At 49.3% G+C, this 18,265-nt stretch overlaps 1 protein-coding gene across 1 annotated transcript in view; it reads left to right on the forward strand.

Annotated features, from left to right (window-relative positions):
- The window catches only part of LOC307088325 (multiple C2 and transmembrane domain-containing protein 1-like), a gene marked incomplete at its 5' end in the record, with an annotated part of 120,439 nt that overhangs the window by 66,375 nt on the left and 35,799 nt on the right, over positions 1-18,265 (forward strand). Inside the window, 4 exons of the mRNA XM_079754177.1 lie at positions 231-332; positions 1,528-1,602; positions 4,655-4,774; positions 13,534-13,650. Of these exons, the coding sequence (XP_079610303.1) occupies positions 231-332; positions 1,528-1,602; positions 4,655-4,774; positions 13,534-13,650 (414 nt within the window). The remainder of the gene's footprint in view (positions 1-230; positions 333-1,527; positions 1,603-4,654; positions 4,775-13,533; positions 13,651-18,265) is intronic.

The raw sequence follows: 18,265 nt of genomic DNA on the forward strand, positions 1-18,265 counted from the left end.
GAGGCGTTTGTGTGTAATCTCGGCTGCGTGTTGTGCGTGATTCCCCAGGATAGTTAATGTCTGTCTGACAGAGCCGAGGTGCGCCGGGTAATGAACAGGTACTTGTCAGAGTTGCCACAGTTGTTTTGGGTTTCCTGTCAGCCGCAGCAGCTGGGGTTCAAAGGCCGCGCGGGGAACGGATTCAGCCGGGTATTGCCAGACAGACGCCTGTCATGTCCCTTCTCCCACAGATCCAAAATGGAGTACGCAAAGCCTACGCCTTGAAAAGCAAGGAGCTGACAGGGCCAACAAAAGGGGTCATCTTTCTCGAAATAGACGTGATTTTTAATGCTGTAAGTCTTTCTTCTTTTTTCTTTTTACGCCTTTCTATTTTACGATTCCACCCTCCCTGTTATTTTTGTCACACCCCTCCCCTCCATTCTTCCTCTAGCTCTCCCTTGCTCTTCCCTGAATCCCTTTCCCTCTCGTACTGGTGTCTTTATTCCGTCCCCCCACCCTCCCTCACCCCTCCCCCCCCCGGGTCCCCTGTCCCCTGTCCCTCTCCCCTCCTCCCCCCTGGCTCCCATCTCGTCCCCTGTCCTTCACCCCTCCTCCCCCCTGTCCCTCACCCCTCCTCCCCCCTCTCCCCTCCTCCCCCCTGGCTCCCATCTCGTCCCCTGTCCTTCACCCCTCCTCCCCCCTGGCTCCCATCTTGTCCCCTGTCCTTCACCCCTCCTCCCCTCCTGTCCCTCTCCCCTCCTCCCCCCTGTCCCCTCCTCCCCCCTGACTCCATCTTGTCCCCTGTCCCTCACCCCTCCTCCTCCCCTGTCCCTCACCCCTCCTCCCCCCTGTGACCCCATCTCGTCCCCTGTCCCTCACCCCTCCTCCCCCCTGTCTCTCACCCCTCCTCCCCCCTGTCTCTCACCCCTCCTCCCCCCCTGTCTCTCACCCCTCCTCCCCCCTGTCCCTCACCCCTCCCCCCCCCCTGTCTCTCACCCCTCCTCCCCCCCTGTCTCTCACCCCTCCTCCCCCCTGTCCTTCACCCCTCCTCCCCCCTGTCTCCTCCTCCCCCCTGTCTCCTCCTCCCCCCTGGCTCCATCTCGTCCCCTGTCCCTCCCCCCTCCTCCCCCTCTGTCCCTCCCCCTCCTCCCCCCCTGTCCCTCACCCCTCCTCCCCCCTGTCTCCTCGTCCTGGTCTTGGCTTTAATTATCCACTGCTCCCGTCTGCAGCCTTTTGTTCGCCCCCCCCCCCCCCCCCCCCCCCCCCGGTGCGGCCATCTTGCAGCTCTGTTTCCCTCTGCCTCTCCCCTGACAGAGGGCATCACGCTGCACTGTGCTCTCATCACTGCACACATATTTTCATAAAAATGAAAAAGGATCGGATCCCAATGATCCTAATCCTAACGTGCAAACGCCCACACTCACACTTGCTATCTCGGACACATATCTCAATGAATAAACGTAAGCATTTTGACGTAGGGTGGCGTTGAAGTCCCGCCGCTAAGTGGGGGTTGATGGTGCGTGTGTGTGCGCATTCTCTTCCCCACAGGTAAAGGCCAGTATCAGGACCATCAACCCCATTGAGCAGAAATATATCGAAGGGGAGTCCAAGATGTCCAAACAGGTAGAGGAAAACACCACCGTCCCCTATCCAACACACACACACACACACACACACGCACACACGCACACGCACACACGCACACACGCACACACACACACACGCACACACGCACACCCCCACACGCACACACCTCCCATGCCTCTCTGCAGTTCCACTGTAGCACCACATCTGATGCCTGTCCAGTACCTGCCCTGTATCCACCTCCGGACCCCTCCCCCCCCCCTCCGGTCGGCCCACCCAATGCCACCCCCCCCTGTTCCCCGGCTGAACCCAGATCAGCGCGATCCACGGCCAAAAGAGAACGCGAGGGCAAGATAAAAAAAATAAAAGATAAATCCACGATTTAAACGATAAAAAAAAAAAACACCAGGAAAACAACGCCACTTTCTATGTTACCGTCCTGGTCTCCCCCCTCCCTTCCCCACCCCACCCCTCTCCCTCCCTCTCTCCCTTTCGTATGCCATAGCGGTGAATAGAAATGTCAAGCTGTCAGCTCTGGGGGTGCATAAGTAGATTGGCCATCCTTATAGTCGGCCCCGGTGCCACGGCTGCTTTGCACTTCATTGTGGCGCCGCTCAGTGTGGTGGCACCACAAAGGGGGGCTGAATGAGGGGGTGGCGGGGTCCCCATCACGCATGTCATGTGAACGTTCGCTCGGGACGCTGCCGGCCGTCGCACGCATCGCGCCCCCGGTACAGCGCAAGGCTCCTTACGTACGCCGCACACACACACTCACACGCACGCATGCGTGCGTAAATATGCTGTTATACAATGTGTGTTTTTTCACTTTTTCAGCACTACCGTTTATATATGTTTAAATCCTCGAACAGATTCTTTCCTTTTCGCCTCCCTAGTTTCTCTTTGCTTTTGTCTTTGATCGCTCCCTCTCCTGTCTCTTCTCTCTCTCTCTCTCTCTGTGTCTCTCTCTCTCTGTCTCTCTCTCTCTCTATCTCTCTATCTCTTGCTCTCCTTCTCTCTCTCTCTCTCTCTCTCTCTCTATCTCTCTCTCTCTATCTCTTGCTCTCTTTCTCTCTCTCTCTCTCTCTCTCTCTCTCTCTATCTCTTGCTCTCTTTCTCTCTTTCTCTCTCTCTCTCTCTGTCTCTCTCTCTCTCTCTCTATTTCACACTCTTGCTCTTTCTCCCCCTGTCTCTCACACCCGTTTCTGTCTTTTCTTTCCTTGTGTGTCTTTTCACTCGCTGTCTGTCTCTGCACTTTTCCCGTGATTTTTTTTCCCCTTCATCTCCATTTCACCTCTGACTCCTGGAGTTGACCCGTGTCAGTGTCTCGCAATGATGATGTCACTGCCTCCTTTGGAGCAATTGCCCCACGAGGGCTCTTTGTGTGGGGGCAGCCCCCCTGCCGTTGCTTTCTGTCTCACACTTTGAGTACATGCACACGCCCACACACACACACACACACACACACACACACACACACACACACACACAGACACACATACACGCACACGCAAACACGCACACATGCAAATGCAGAAAAATAATAATGAAAATAAACGCAAATGTGGATTTATTGATTTTTATATGATGCAATATTAAATTATTGTGAAACATTGTAACTCTATTTGTTTTGTGTTATTCCTATCATCAAAGCTGCTTCTGCTTCAACAACTACTACTCCAATGTTTATTACTACCGCCAATATTTTTTATTATTAACTCTACTACTCCTGAATAATCACACAATACTACTAGCACCACTTCTCCTACTACCAACACTCCCAATAATCACAATAATAACTACTTCACCAAGGGGAGAAACTTGATAGAAAAACTAGCTTTTGTCCTTAATATAAATGCTGGATAAACCCAATCCCTGTACTGCTGTCTTCAAAGACAGTGGAGCCCCCTGGCAGGACACCCCCAACCCTCCTCAGTTCACCACCTGACCGAGAGCCGCCCCAAAACCTCCCTGGAATCACACACACCAGACGCAGACTGCATCGCAACACAGATGTCAAAATCTGGAATAAACAACATGCACACAGTCAGACAGACACAACCACCCACACACAGTAACAGTCACAAACACACAGTCACACACTGCCACACAAACACAGCAACATGCACACATTTGCACACGCGCACAGTCACATACACACACACACACACACACACACACACACACACATATACACACATAAACACATTCACACACAATCAACATGCACACACACAAACACACACACAGGCACGCACACACACACACACACACACACACACACACACGCACACACACACACACACACACACACACACACGTAGGGGTGAAGCGGCGGCCCACATATTTTCCCTTTTTTCCGCGGAGCCAAACAGACACCTGTGGGAGTACTTGTGCTCACGGCGGTGACCTGAGTGGGCTGTTTCCTACACTGCTGCTGCGGCCCATCTATTCCCTGATTGGCTGACTCCCTCCCCCTCCCTCTGCCTCTCTCTCTTCTCTGGTCCAGAAACCCTGAGGGAGGGAACTTAATGGCTGTGTTGTTGTATCCAACTTAATCACAAGGAAGAGAGTGTGTTTAAAGAAATGAATTATCTTCCCCGGCTCTTTAACAGGCAGTATGGGGCTCTCTCCGGGCTCTTACGCTGCGGCCTACATCTTTATGCACGCCGGGAAACAGTTGCGAAGAAGTACTTTGGTGAACTTTGAACCCTGGAGGAATCCAAAACCGTCCTTCTACTTTTTATCGTCTATTTCTTAAACAGCTTGTTACATTTCATTTTTGGGATATGGCAGAAAGTAAAAAAATGCTACTTCATGTTAATACTTGAGTAAATGGCATTTCATATCACTGATCTCAACTTGGTGGTTTCAACATGGTTTTTCATGCAACTCGATTGGATAGAAACTTCCACCATGACACAAGACCCCCGCCCCCCCAAACACCTGACCCATCCTGAATGTCACTCGCCAGTACACACGCTATTTACCATGCATGGAAAATGCAAGCTGCTCATAACACCCCCCACACCACACCTGGTTTCTCACCTCCACTGTGTGCTGCTGTATGTTTTTTCTTCCCCCCCCCTCCCAGCTGCTGCTGCAGAACTTTAACCGCGTGCGGCGCTGCGTCATGGTGCTGATCAACGCGGGATGCTTCATCAACAGCTGCTTCCAGTGGGACTCGCCGCAGCGGAGCATCTGTGCGTTTGTGGTGAGCGAAGTTTATACTCTCCCCAACCCCCCCCCACCCAACCCGAAAAAAGGCTACCAAAACAAACAGAAGCACTCGAAGCATTTAATACCGCGTTTGAAATTGAAGTGTGTGTGTACGTGTGCGTGTGTGTGTGTGTGTGTGTGTGTGTGTGTGTGTGTGTGTGGTTACTGTACGGAGCTGCCATTTTGTTGATTCATTTATTTTGCTAGACCCTTTAATCCTGTCTTTTGGAGAAGGGGAGAGTGTTGTAGCGTCAGAGCGCAGGTCAGAGTAGAACCGGGGTCAGAGTGGAACCGGGGTCAGAGTGGAACCGGGGTCAGAGTGGAACCGGGGTCAGAGTGGAACCGGGGTCAGAGTAGAACCGGGGTCAGAGTGGAACCGGGGTCAGAGTAGAACCGGGGTCACGGTGGAACCGGGGTCACGGTGGAACCGGGGTCAGAGTGGAACCGGGGTCACGGTGGAACCGGGGTCAGAGTGGAACCGGGGTCAGGGTGGAACCGGGGTCACGGTGGAACCGGGGTCAGAGTGGAACCGGGGTCAGGGTGGAACCGGGGTCACGGTGGAACCGGGGTCAGAGTGGAACCGGGGTCACGGTGGAACCGGGGTCAGAGTGGAACCGGGGTCAGGGTGGAACCGGGGTCACGGTGGAACCGGGGTCACGGTGGAACCGGGGTCACGGTGGAACCGGGGTCAGAGTGGAACCGGGGTCAGGGTGGAACCGGGGTCAGGGTGAGGGGGGCATCGCCTGGTGCGCGTCGGCCCGTACGAACGGGTTTCAAACCCTCTGGGACAAGAAGGGAACACACACACACAGACACACACACATACACACACACGGGGGACACGTCTCTCTGCTCTCTTTCATTTTTAGCCTGTGTGTGTGTGTGTGTCTGTGTGTGTGTGTGTGTGTGCGTGCGTGTGTGCGTTCCTTCCCTCCCTTACTTCCTATTCCTCTACTCCACTTCCTCCATCTTCTCCTCCCGCTCTCTCCCCTCTTCATTTGACATATGTAAAACGTTGTCTTCATCTCTCGCTCTCTCGCTCACTCTCACCCACGCGCAGACACACACACACACACGGGCAGACACACGCACACACACATGCGCAGACACACGCACACATGCGCAGACACACGCGCCACACTGTCACGGACGTGTCTGGTATTAAAAGGTGAAGTGTAATTGGACAGCAGAGCCATCCGTAAAAGGACATTTTCGAGGCCTTACGAGATGACAGAGCAGACATTTCATCCCGTCTGCTCCTGTGTCCTGACTTAAGTAGCTACAGAGGACTGGCCTGCCGTTGTACTTGGGCTGGGGGGGGAGGGGGGGGAGGGGGGAGGGGTTTGACTAAATTGCTCAGCCTGAAACATTGGACATTAGCAGCATTTGGCTGTCCGACACGTCTCCCCTTGCTGTCGAGTGTGTGTGTGTGTGTGTGTGTGTGTGTGTGTGTGTGTGTGTGTGTGTGTGTGTGTGTCTGTGTGTGCATTAGGTCACATTGTCATCACAAGACGTAACCCCGCTGAGACAAACTATTGATCAGTTAACATTTTCCCACTGTGTGCGTGCATGTGTGTGTGTGTGGGGGGTGTGTGTGTTTGTGTATGTGTACTAGTGTTTGAGTGTGTGCTTGAGTTTGTGTGCTTGTGTGTGTGTGTGTGTGTGTGTGTGTGTGTGTGTGTGTGCTTGTGTGTGAGCGTCTGCTTCTGTGTGAGTGTGTGAGGGTGTGCCGGTGTGTGAGTGTGTGAGTGTGTGCTTGTGAGTGTATGTGTGTGTGTGTGTGTGGGCAAGTCCGTGTGTGTTATATTTTTTAAATAAATGAAAATGTCAAGCAAAAAATGCCAAAGAAGTCCCACAAAACAAGGTTACTTCTGAATTGCCAATCTGCGTGCTGAATGGAGAGTGAGCAGGCAGCCTTGGACTGTGTGTGTGTGTGTGTGTGTGTGTGTGTGTGTGTGTGTGTGTGTGTGTGCGTGGGTATGGGTATGGGTGAATGCATACGCTTGCATCCGTGCGTATGCCCTAAACACAAGTAAACGTGTAAAGCACTTAGCTCTCTTTGAATATATAGTGTAAAGTACATTATAGGGCTGTTTTGCAAGCAATGACAACTCATATTCTCAATGTCATTGCGTAAATGGGAGTATACAATAGATGCCAGAGGACAGAACATAATGTTTTATGGTTTATATAATCTCTCTCTTTCTCTCACTCGCTCTCTCTCTCCTTCCCTCTCTCCTTCCTTCCCTCTCTCTCTCTCTCTCTCTCTCTCTCTCTCTCTCTCTCTCACACTCGCTCTCTCCTTCCCTCTCTCTCTCTCTCTCTCTCTCTCTCTCTCTCTCTCTCTCTCTCTCTCTCTCTATCTCTCTCTCTCTCGCTCTCTCTCGCTCGCTCTCTGGGTAGTTTGATCGTAGTAAGCACTTTACCCTCAAACCATTCCAGTGTACCCGCACTCTCTCGGACACACGGTTTCTCCCTCCTTCTCTCCCTCCTTCCCAGCCTCCATCCATCACTTCTCTGTTTCATCAGTCTCTCTCTCTCTCTCTCTCTCTCTCTCTCTCTCTCTCTCTCTCTCTCTGTCTCTGTCTCTCTCTCTCTCTCTCTCTCGCTCTCTCTCCCTCCCTCATGTTGAGAGGCCTCTTAATCACACTGCTCATCTCTTTAAGTGGCTTTTTATGGGACCACCATCTGGCCAAGGTGGTCGCTCTGCGGCCGAGTATGTGTCTGGATATATATATATATATATATATATATATATATATATATATATATATATATATATATTTATACTGTTTGTACTGTGTTCTCCATTGGGTTTAGTTATCCACCCAACCTACTAATGCTGATGTGTGTGTGTCTGTGTGTGTGTGTGTGTGTGTGTGTGTGTGTATGTGTGTGTGTGTGTACGTGTTGGAGAGAGAGAAAGAGAGAGAGGGAGAGAGAGAGAGAGAGAGAGAGAGAGAGCAAGGGAGAGAAAGGGAAAGGCAAGGGAGAGAGAGAGAGAGAGAGAGCGAGAGGAGGGGAGACATGTTGCACGGAGAGCCTTGGAGAGAAAAAGTTGTCTGTATGGATCTCCCCGGCCCTCCATACCTCACTGCCACCCGCCCACCTGCACCCCCAGACAGAAGCTAAGCCCCCGTGGCAGCACTGCCCGGGGCTTTGGCACGACGGACAGGCCTGATGTTACCCCCCGTTGTGCTCAAAGGGGAGCACAGGGTGGGTGTGTGTGTGTCTCTGTACATTTAGGTAATTTACATTCATGTGTGTGCGCATGTGTGTTTGTGTGTGTGTGTGTGTGTGTGTGTGTGTGTGTGTGTGTGTGCAAGCAGGTGTGCATGCTGTAGTCTTTGCGTGTGTTTGTGTGCTTGTGCGTGTGTGTGTGTGTGTGTTTGTGTGTGTGTGTGCATGCTGATGTCTTTGTGTCTGTGTGTGTGTATATGAGTGTGCAGGTTTGGGTAGCTTATGGCGTCTCCTTTTCTGTGGAGTTTGTTTGTCTCCGATACCTCCTCCCTCTATGTGTCCCCGTCTCTCTCTCTCTCTCTCTCTCTCTCTCTCTCTCTCTCGCTTTATCGCCAACCTTCACTGTTCCTATCTCCCTCATTCACCCTCTCCCTCCCTCACTCTCCCTCACTCTCTCTCTCTCTCTCTCTCGTTCCACACCTGCAAGCTGAGCTTAACCTCTCTCACTCCGAACCCTCCCTCCCTCCCTCCCTCCCTCCCTCCCTCCCTCCCTCCCACCTGTCTCCATCCCCTCCTCTCCCAGTACGGACTTCAGGTGTGTGGGTGTTCCTGTGTGGTATTTGGTTCTGTGGTCCCTGCCGCTGGCAGACAACTCTCCCAAAACCCCCCCTCTCCCCTCTCCCCTCTCCCCTCTCCCGTCTCCCCCCCCTCCCTCCCCGTGTAATACCAGGCTGCTACGGCCCCCGAGGCCCCAAGGGACCTCAGGCCTCAACGACTCTTCCTCCAAACAAATTTGCTGTAACTTTATCTGCAATTGGGCACTGAATTGGGAGCAAAGAGAGGCGCTTTGTGAGTCCGGGGGGAGGGGGGCGAGGGCAGGGGGGGGGCGTTGGGAGGGGCCCGGGGAAGCGATACCGGTGCTCTTTTATGTCGGGCAAAGTAGGACTGTTATCAGGGAGAGGACCCAGACAAGGGCGCTACTTCTAGGAGGAAACTGGAGCACCTATCACCTGCTTTGCATTTAGATAAAAATTCACCCAACTGAAATAAAAAAATAAATAAAAGTAGAAGAGAGAGAGAGAGAGAGAGAGAGAGAAAAGTCGAGCCAAGACAGCTTGAGACGTACCCTATTGCGGTGTGTGTTTGTGTGTGTATGCATGTGTGTTTGTGTGTGTGTGTGTGTGTGTGTGTGTGTGTGTCTAGACTGAAGGAGAGTCACGGAGTAGTGGTTGTGACTAGCGCGCACCACTCCAGGTCTCTTTAAATTGCTCCTTTGACTTCTGTTCAAAGGTGCTATCTAACTTTAACAGTTTTAAAGTTACGGGGGGGGGGGGGGGGGGGGGGGGGGCTTCGTCTTTGCCCACAGCAAGGGCCAACGTTGAAAGGCGTACTTTGCACGCTCTCTGCCGCCATCCTGATTTGCAAAATGAATGATTTGTTGAACAGTATAGCATGTGGATGTTAAGAGAATACAAAGTCAGGGTGTACCCGCCAGAGAGGGAGAGATGCTCTCCAGAAAATGAGCAGGTCCTTTACTCTTCAATCTAGTGTGTTCGTAGCCATCGCACCTTGAATGTGTTGGGGCAGGAATGATCTAGAATAAAACTCTAATCAACTATTTTAGCGTTTTTGGGGTTGGTAATCTCGGCGGCCCCTTTGTAACGGAGGACCAGCGACGGTTGCAGGCTGGTGTGGGTCTTTACATGACCAGCAGGGGGCAGTCTAGCACTACAGACACAACACGGAGCGCCCGGTCACCAGTAGGACACAAGCGCCCTCTCTCCCTCTCTCTCTCTCTCTCTCCAGCCCTCCCTCGCTCCCCCTCTCTCTGCTTACCTCGGACTTAACGCAGGACTTCTTACTTGTTATCTGGCAACACTTAGTGCCAGCGTGGAAATCGATGTAACAGAGATAAAGAGGAGAAAAGTCTGAAATCCAAACTTCAGTTCCATTCCACAGAGACAGAGCGGCAGGCAGAGAGAGGAAGAGAAGGGAGAAAAAAGCAAAGTTTTCCTGGTGTGCGGTTAATGTAAGCTAGAGTACTGAGTATTACCCTCCCACGGTGCCTGTGTCTCGCAGCCGCAAGGACCGGCTAGCCTATTTGAAAGAAATAATGCAAAATGTAAAAGTTCTTAGTTGCTTCGTGTTTAGTGTCTTAATAAATCATCCGGGCTTCCTATTTTTGGAGAATTCAAGAATTTTCTTTTGGATCTTTCTCTTCTGTTTTATATAAAAAAATGTGTTTTGGGGTTTGCATGCCTGATATTGAGAATAATACATGAAAGATTAATAAATATCAAAAAAGGAGACCCAAAATATAAAACCATCTCCTAATATATATTATTTTCTACGGTTTAATGAAGTGCATGGATCTTTTTTTTCATCGAAACTGCACTTTCTTCCAGGCGGGAATGTTCCAAAATTAATTCATTGCCTTCTCTCTTTCTTTCTCTCCGTCTTCCTTTCTTTTGTAATTTAATCGTACATCTCGTTTGCTCAGTGTTACTTAGTGTGCCATCCTGCTTGTCATCTATTCTCCAATTAAGTTTAAATATTACACACAGAAGACTCCGCGCAGACATGTGTCTTGATCGTATTTTCACTGCATTATATAGTGAAACAAGCGACGGGAGAAGTTAGCATAAGGGTGTCCCCGTAAGCAGCGAGTGAGATACACACATTTTTCTGCAATGCTCTACCTTCGTCTCTCTGTTTAATGCCCTCAGGGTTACATTAGAGTTTTCACAGTTTGAATAACACAGAACCGAGTGCACGCATGTGCACGTTTACACATGTGTGGCGTATATGCGCATGAACATGATACGAAAGCATTCAACACCCAAAGAGAGATGAATATCGTGCAGCCTTCAACAGCACAGCAGGGATGGCGCAGGGTTAACGCGGTTTGGTTTCCATTCGTGGGGGTGTGTATGGGAGTGTGTATGTGTCTGTGAATGTGTGTGTGTGTGTGTGTGTGTTTGTGTGTGTGTGACCATGACCATGGAATGTGTGTGTGTGTGTGTGTGTGTGTGTGCGCGTGCGTGTGTGTTGTATGTGTGTAATGTTTTTGTGAATGCATGTGTCAATCTGCTTAAAATAATCCCAACATTGTCCCGAAAAGGGTTTACCTTCATATTGACGAATAACCAAAGCGATTCCCGTGGTCCACCACCAGAGAGTCATTACCATATCTCCCCCATCGTCTCCAGTTTGTTTTCCTCCCGCCATAATGGGACTTTATTTTTGTTGCTGCTCTGCTCCGGGTCAGCGGCGTCCACAGCGGGCTGTCTTCCTCCTCTCCCCGGGGCTCCGCTCCATCCAGGGGTAGATCACGACATGGGGGGGGTGTGGGGGGGGCGGCTGCCGAGGTCCCGGCACCATGGGAGGTCTCGCTGCGCCCCGGCCGGAGGGCTAGTGAGACGGGCCGGGCCACTGCCGGACTCGTGGGTGTCCGGTTCCGCCAGCTGCCAGTCAAACGGAGCGGGTGGAATAACCAAAGGCAGGCCGCGCCGCACCACGGAGGAGACGCTCAAACAACCGGGGATGAGACGGCAGCTGCGGTACCAACGCAGATAACGGGAAAACAGAGAGGCTTCTTATGACCATCAGCAGGCCAGGAACCACGCAGATTATGTGACTGTGTGTGCCTGTGGACGTGTGCATTTGTGTGTGTGTGTGTGTGTGTGTGTGTGTTTGTGAGTTTGAGTTTGCGTTTGCGTGTGTGTGTGCATTTGCGTATGCCTGTGTGTGTGTTTGTGCATCTTCATGTGTGTGTATGACTCTTTGTGTGTGTGTGTGTGGGGGTAACTCTTTGTGTGTGTGTGTGTGTGTGTTTGTGTGTGTGTTTGTGTGTGCGTTTGTGTATGTGGGTGTGTAACTCTTTGTGTGTGTGTGTGTGCGTGTGTGTGTGTGTTTGTGTGTGCGTTTGTGTATGTGGGTGTGTAACTCTTTGTGTGTGTGTGTGTGTGTGTGTGCGTGTGTGTGTGTGTGTGTGTGTGTGTGTGTGTGTGTGTGTGTGTGTCATAAGCCATATGAGGACAGTTGTTGCCAGGCTGGCACCACCGCAGACCTCCATACAGGCTCTTGCGGGGAACCTGAGAGTCATGTTAACCTTAAGCTCCAGACACAATAAAGAGCAGCGCACAACGCTCTATTGTTTCTGCTTCATTCCCGTTCTCCAATCTATATATACACACACAATTTACAGAGAAACACATGCAGGCTCAGAACTTTCAAAATATAATGATTAATTATTACAGTGCCTTTGATGTTCATCTAAATATGATACATTGTGTTTTTAATGCTAAACAAATGCGATCCCAACATAGCGTTTAATGTGCTTTTATGAAGAACTCGTCTTGGTTTCAGCCTTTTTGAAGGTTTTCCATTCAAACAAAGCTGTACCTCTTGAAGTAGACGTGTTTCCAGGGAGCCGGTACCAAGGCCTGATGCACGTTCATGTCACGTCCATTTGAAATAGCTAATATCCTCTCATCTATTTTTAGTAACGTTGTGAAAAAGATAATATTTTTGGCCTGACTCAGATGTTCTGTATTTCGGAGCGAACATGGAAACCTTATTGAACGTCCTTTAGCGTGTCCATCACACAACAAAAAGACGCGCAACAATCACACAACAAAAAGACGCACGACAATCACGCAAACAATACGACGCACAACAGTGACACAAACAAAGAGGGAAGTGGCTCCTGACACAGAGTCACCTTGCTAAAGAGCGTTCTGTCATCCTCAGCCCTTCACACAGTTTTCCCGCCGACGTTCCCTTCAGCGACTCGCGCTCCGTTCTTTAGCACGACGACTATCAGCGCCAAGAACAATAGCGTCCGGAACGCCGGGGATAATGGGGGTTCCCGAGAAAAGGTTAATTTCCTCAAACAAGGCTCTTCTCATTTGGTAATGAGAGGGGTGTTCTGGGGTTCAGGGGGTCTGGCAGATGGGAGCAGGGGAGGTGAGCGCCAGGGCAGGGGGGCTCTCGGGCCAGGCATTTAGGTATGGGGACTTGGAGTGACAGGGTTAGCGACTCGGGGGGGGGTTTGGGGCTCCCAGGGTCAGAGGCCCGGGAGTGGAGGGCTGGGGTGTAAAAAGGGCCTTGATGACCCCCCCTTCCTCCAAGGCAGCCCCCCTTCAAGGGGGGGGGGGGGGGGGGGGGCTGATTGGCGTGCAGAGAAGATGCTCTGACGGCTGGCTCTCATCCTCTCTCTCGTCGTCCTCAGACGGAGGCTAAGTAGCCCAGAGGGGTCAGGTTGTTGAACTTCAGTTAATCGGGCGAGGCGCACCAATGCCATCGTGACAATGCCCTCGTCTTTCGCACGCTTTGTCCCTCGCTGGTTATGACTCTGCATGTCAATGTATTTTCAACGCATGTCAATCTCTCCTTCCCCATACGGTCGGCGGCGGCGGCGGCTCTCGTCTCGCCGAGGCGAGGCGGAGTCCCGACGGCGCGCGATTCCTACGGCTACGCTGTCCGCCATGTTGTGTTTTCGATTACAGCCTCCTTTTGTTCTGTTTCTCATTGGTTTCTTTTTTTTTTCTCTCCATCTGTCCGTCGTTCTAGCTCTACGTTCTCGTCGTCTGGAACTTTGAGATCTACATGATCCCGCTGGTGCTGCTGCTGCCGTTGGTCTGGAACTATTTACTCATCGCTTCGGGGAAGGATACCAGGCAAGATGTGGTGAGTCACCCCATCACTCTGTGATATCCCGCCACCGCGCTCTCATTGTACTGTAAACACTGCCCTGCTCTGAACAATGCATTGTTTTATTTTATCCCTGTGACAAAAAAATTGTGAAACCAATCATAACATTTCCTTTTCAAAACTCTTTTCATATGAGATCAACAATGGACTGCTGACAAAATGCAGAATGTTGAAATGGTATCAATATAAACTGTACCTGCGTAGCCGCACAAACAGAATATTATAATTTAAGGCCACAATAATTAAGTGTGGGGTACTTCTACAGTATTCACATCCATTTGTCGATGACACCCAAACAAACAGGGGTGATGATAGGTAATATAATATTACAAAATATCTGAAAAATATCTATCAAACAAACACAATTCTCTGATACACATTGTCAGTCAAACCTTTTAAACGAGGGAGTGAATATCTACCAGTCCTGTTGGTGATCTCACTTCCAAGAATTGCATTCTCAATTTGATCTCAGACCCCCCTCCCCGAGCCCCACACAAAGACGTGGAGCTATAATGGGTGCCACCTTGAGCTACGTTACGCCACTTACCTGCTAGTATATTTATTTATTTCATTCATTTTTTATCTCTTATTCCAATTAAACAATGTCAAAGCAATGTCATGGAGAAACAGACTTGTTTTAATCATCTGCGGGCACATTTACACAGAGGGACGATAGGGGAGAGAGCGCAGGAGAACGAGAGAGCGGAGGAGGGAGAGAGGCAGAGAGAGAATGAAAGAGAGATATAGAGCAAAACTGGACCGAGGAGGAAGCATGAACAATGAAGTGATTAATTTTAATAAATGCCTTTTCCGCCGTTCGGACTGTTAAAAAAAAAAAAAACATTAAGCAGACTGCAGATTAATTTGTACCTTGGGAAAATGATTTCAGTCAATACCCAGGACTATTTTATAGTCAGAAATATCTTTACTTCTTTCCCGGATCAGGTAAAATCAAGAAAAATAATATATATGGTCTGTATATATTATGGTAATATTCACTATTTCAACCTATTTAATTGCTTTGAAAAGTCAGTATTTTCTGTGTGCTTTTAATATCAGGTGAAGTTAAATCATAAACCCTTTTCCCTAGAGACTTATATTAACAGTAACTCTTAGTAAAATATATTTTGTTAAAACTAAACACGAAGCACTATGGGTGTGTTACTCCCAAATATTAAACTAATGATGTTTGTATGTAAGGGATTAGTCTTTGTAACAGTAATAAAGGTGTTCAGACACTGCGAGTGAAATGAAAACAGAGTACGTCTGCTTCTCCCACCGCTGGGAATTTTGACTTGCCTGTAGATGGCGACAATGCCTAACAAAACAACACATTGAAGCCTGAGCCGCACAAAAAAAAACACACATGCACTCACACACTCAAACACACACACACACACACACACACACACACACACACACACACACACACACACACACACACACACACACACACTCACACATACTCACATGCACAACATAATTTGGGTGTCTGCCTGCAGTTTGAATTTATCCCAATATAATGATGTTCTTTTTTTCCTTGCACTTTTCTAATTAAACGAGGGCTGCAAAGGTAACATATATGTAACATGCCACTCACTCCTCATATAAATAAATAGCTACAGGAGCAAGCTCTTCAGGAGGACGTGCCTTTTCTCTCCTTCTTGAGAGGAACAATTGTACTTCAAGTACCTCAGGGATTCTTCCCAAGTATTAAAACGTGTTGATACTTCAGTTTGATGTTAAGAGCCTATTTATGCCTTTTTGTGCATCAATATCATTAATTTTGGCTTTCGAAACTTAGGCTCCGACATTGGGCGGTTACGGAATGCGGCCATCTTGTTGTGCTTGTGGTTTGGTTTGGTAAAACAAACATTTTGAAACAGCTGCGTGGGTGCAGATTAATTAAACCCTATTTTGATTCTCTGTTCCAATAATTAAGAGTTATTCCTTTGTGTGTGTTTATTTTAACATTGTTAATCCTTCTTGGTTCATCCCTTCAAAGTTGCCTGAGCATGTAGTTGAACTACTAGCGAACTCGACAATAGCCAAATATTTACTTCCAGGGATTAAAAAGATATGATTCTGCACAATGGTGTGTCTTATGTACATAGAAGTGGATGAGTTTGTTTTGGTAGCTTTGTGTGTACACATTGGTAGCTTTGTGAGTGTTAGGACGTTTGATGAGGTTATCTAGGTATCTTGAATTGTTATTAACTCTGTGTTTCTGTGTGTTTGTGAGTGTGTGTTTGTATGTGTATATTTGTGTGTGTGTGTTTGTGAGCGCGTGTGTGGATCTGTATCTATACTAATGCCTATGTGCATGGTAACACATGCACACAAACCTAAATGTAGCGCATGTTCAGTTTCATCACGTATAAGAGGATCACGATGAACATGCATCATCGTCGTCCTTCCTCTTTGATGCTTTCGGTACAACCTCGTCCTTTCCCGCAGTTTGAATGAATAGACACAAAAGCCACGCTGCATCATGCACTCATATATTTTTCTGTAACTTACTTACAGTAAGTAGTGCAGTCTACACACACACCCACACCAACACACACACACACACACACATGCATAGACACACACAGGCCCCCCCCCCCCCGCCTCGTAAGGGGCTGTAGCTGTGATAGTCTAATGGACGGACCTGGCGGGGGGACGAGGCTTTTACAGATTAAACCCGTCAGTGTTCCAGAACTTCCTGTCCTTCTCACTTCCTGTTGCCGAGCCTGTTATCATTACAACGAAGTCACGGCCTACTCAGTGTCTTCTTCCTCCCTTACTCGGACTCTGGCAGAAGCGAAGAGGAGACTAGAGAGAAGGAAAAGCAAGGGGGGGGGGATGGAGGGAGGGAGGAAGGGAAAGAGGGTGAGGCGGGTGCTTCTAATTACTTCAAACAACACACAAAATGAAAGCCTTGTGCTGACGCCCTGGGCAAGCGGTCGGTGGCCAAAGAGCAGCGTGTTCTCAGACAGCAGAGAGAGAGAGAGAGAGAGAGAGAGAGAGAGAGACACACACATGGAGACACATGGAGACAGAGAGAGAGAGAGAGAAATAGAGGGAGACAGAGACAAACAGAGCTAGAGAAAAAGAGAGCGACCAAGGAGACACATACACAGACGGAGAGAAGGGAGGAAAATCAACATAGGACCGAGAGAGAGACACAAAAAAATGTGCAACAAATAATAAAATGCATCGATGCCCCGGAAGCGGTTCAATTCATCAGGGTTCAATGCTAAGGACCCGTCCCTCCTATTTCTGCAGCGCGAGCACACAGCCTCGTTCACTCGTGAGCAGGTAATAAACAAACGCACTGTGGGACGGGCGTCAGTGTCGGCGGTGCGGCTACATGCTGCTTTACAAACATATCCTGGATCAGCACTTCTCGCCCTTGTTCCCAACCTTGACCGGCTTGCAGAACAACCCGAGCGGCCTCAGAACAGCGATTAAAGGATCGGAGGCACAGGCAGGGTCACCGACCCCCCCGCTCTGGTTTGTGAGGCACTTCTGACCTTCCACCCCCGACACCCCCCCCATCTCCCTCTCTCTCTCTCTCTCTCTCGCTCTCTATCGCTCTCTCTCTCTCTCTCTCTCTCTCTCTCTCTCTCTCTCTCGCTCTCTCTCTCTCTCTTCTCTCATCTCTCCCTCTCGCTCTCTCTCTCTCTCTCTCTCCCTCTCGCTCTCTCTCTCTCTCCCTCTCTCTCTCCCTCTCTCTCTCTCTCTCTCTCTCTCTCTCTCCCTCTCTCTCTCTCTCTCTCTCTCTCTCTCTCTCTCTCTCTCTCATCTCTCTCTCTCTCTCTCTCTCTCTCTCTCTCTCTCCCTCTCTCCCGCTCGCTCTCTCTCTCTCTCTCTCTGTCATTGTTGTCCTGGGGCTGAGGTGACCCGCCCGCCTCGTTGTAATGTGCCCTTATTGACCGACCAAACAAAAACACAAACAGCCCTCTCTCTGTTTGCCTCTGCTACTCTTTGTATGCATTGTATATATATATATATCTATATACAGTTTATAATATATATATATATATCAGTGTATGTATATATATATATATATATATATATATATATTTATATATATATACAGTGTATGAATATACCCTATTTACATATATATGTATATATACACTGTATGTATGTACTCTGTATCTATATACACTGATATATAAATCAGTGTATATAGTGTGTATATATATATATATAACCCTTTGTATATATTTTTGTGTTATGTGTTTTTGTTTGCGTCCCTGTTTTTTGGTGTGTGTGTGTGTGTGTTTATGTGTGTGGGTGTGTGGGTGTGTGTGTGTGTCTTTCTGTTTGCGCGTGTGTGTGTTTGTGTGTCTACGTGAGTGTGTGTGTGTGTAATAGCTTCTTTGGTGATCCAGTGGGCCCCACAAAGCCCCCGGCCAGATGTTATGAAGGTGTTAATCTCAGCAATTTCACCTCACCACTGTGATGTGAGGCAGGAGCCTGCTGGCCTGCAGATAGACAGATACGGCCTGTAGCTATGGCCCCCACCCCTGCTCCTATACCTCACCTGGTGGCGGAGAGGTGTTCCCTTCTTCTTCATTAGCTACTCAATATCGGGACT

The sequence above is a fragment of the Pollachius pollachius genome (assembly GCF_949987615.1).
Source record: "Pollachius pollachius genome assembly, chromosome: 1".
Taxonomy (NCBI): domain Eukaryota; kingdom Metazoa; phylum Chordata; class Actinopteri; order Gadiformes; family Gadidae; genus Pollachius; species Pollachius pollachius.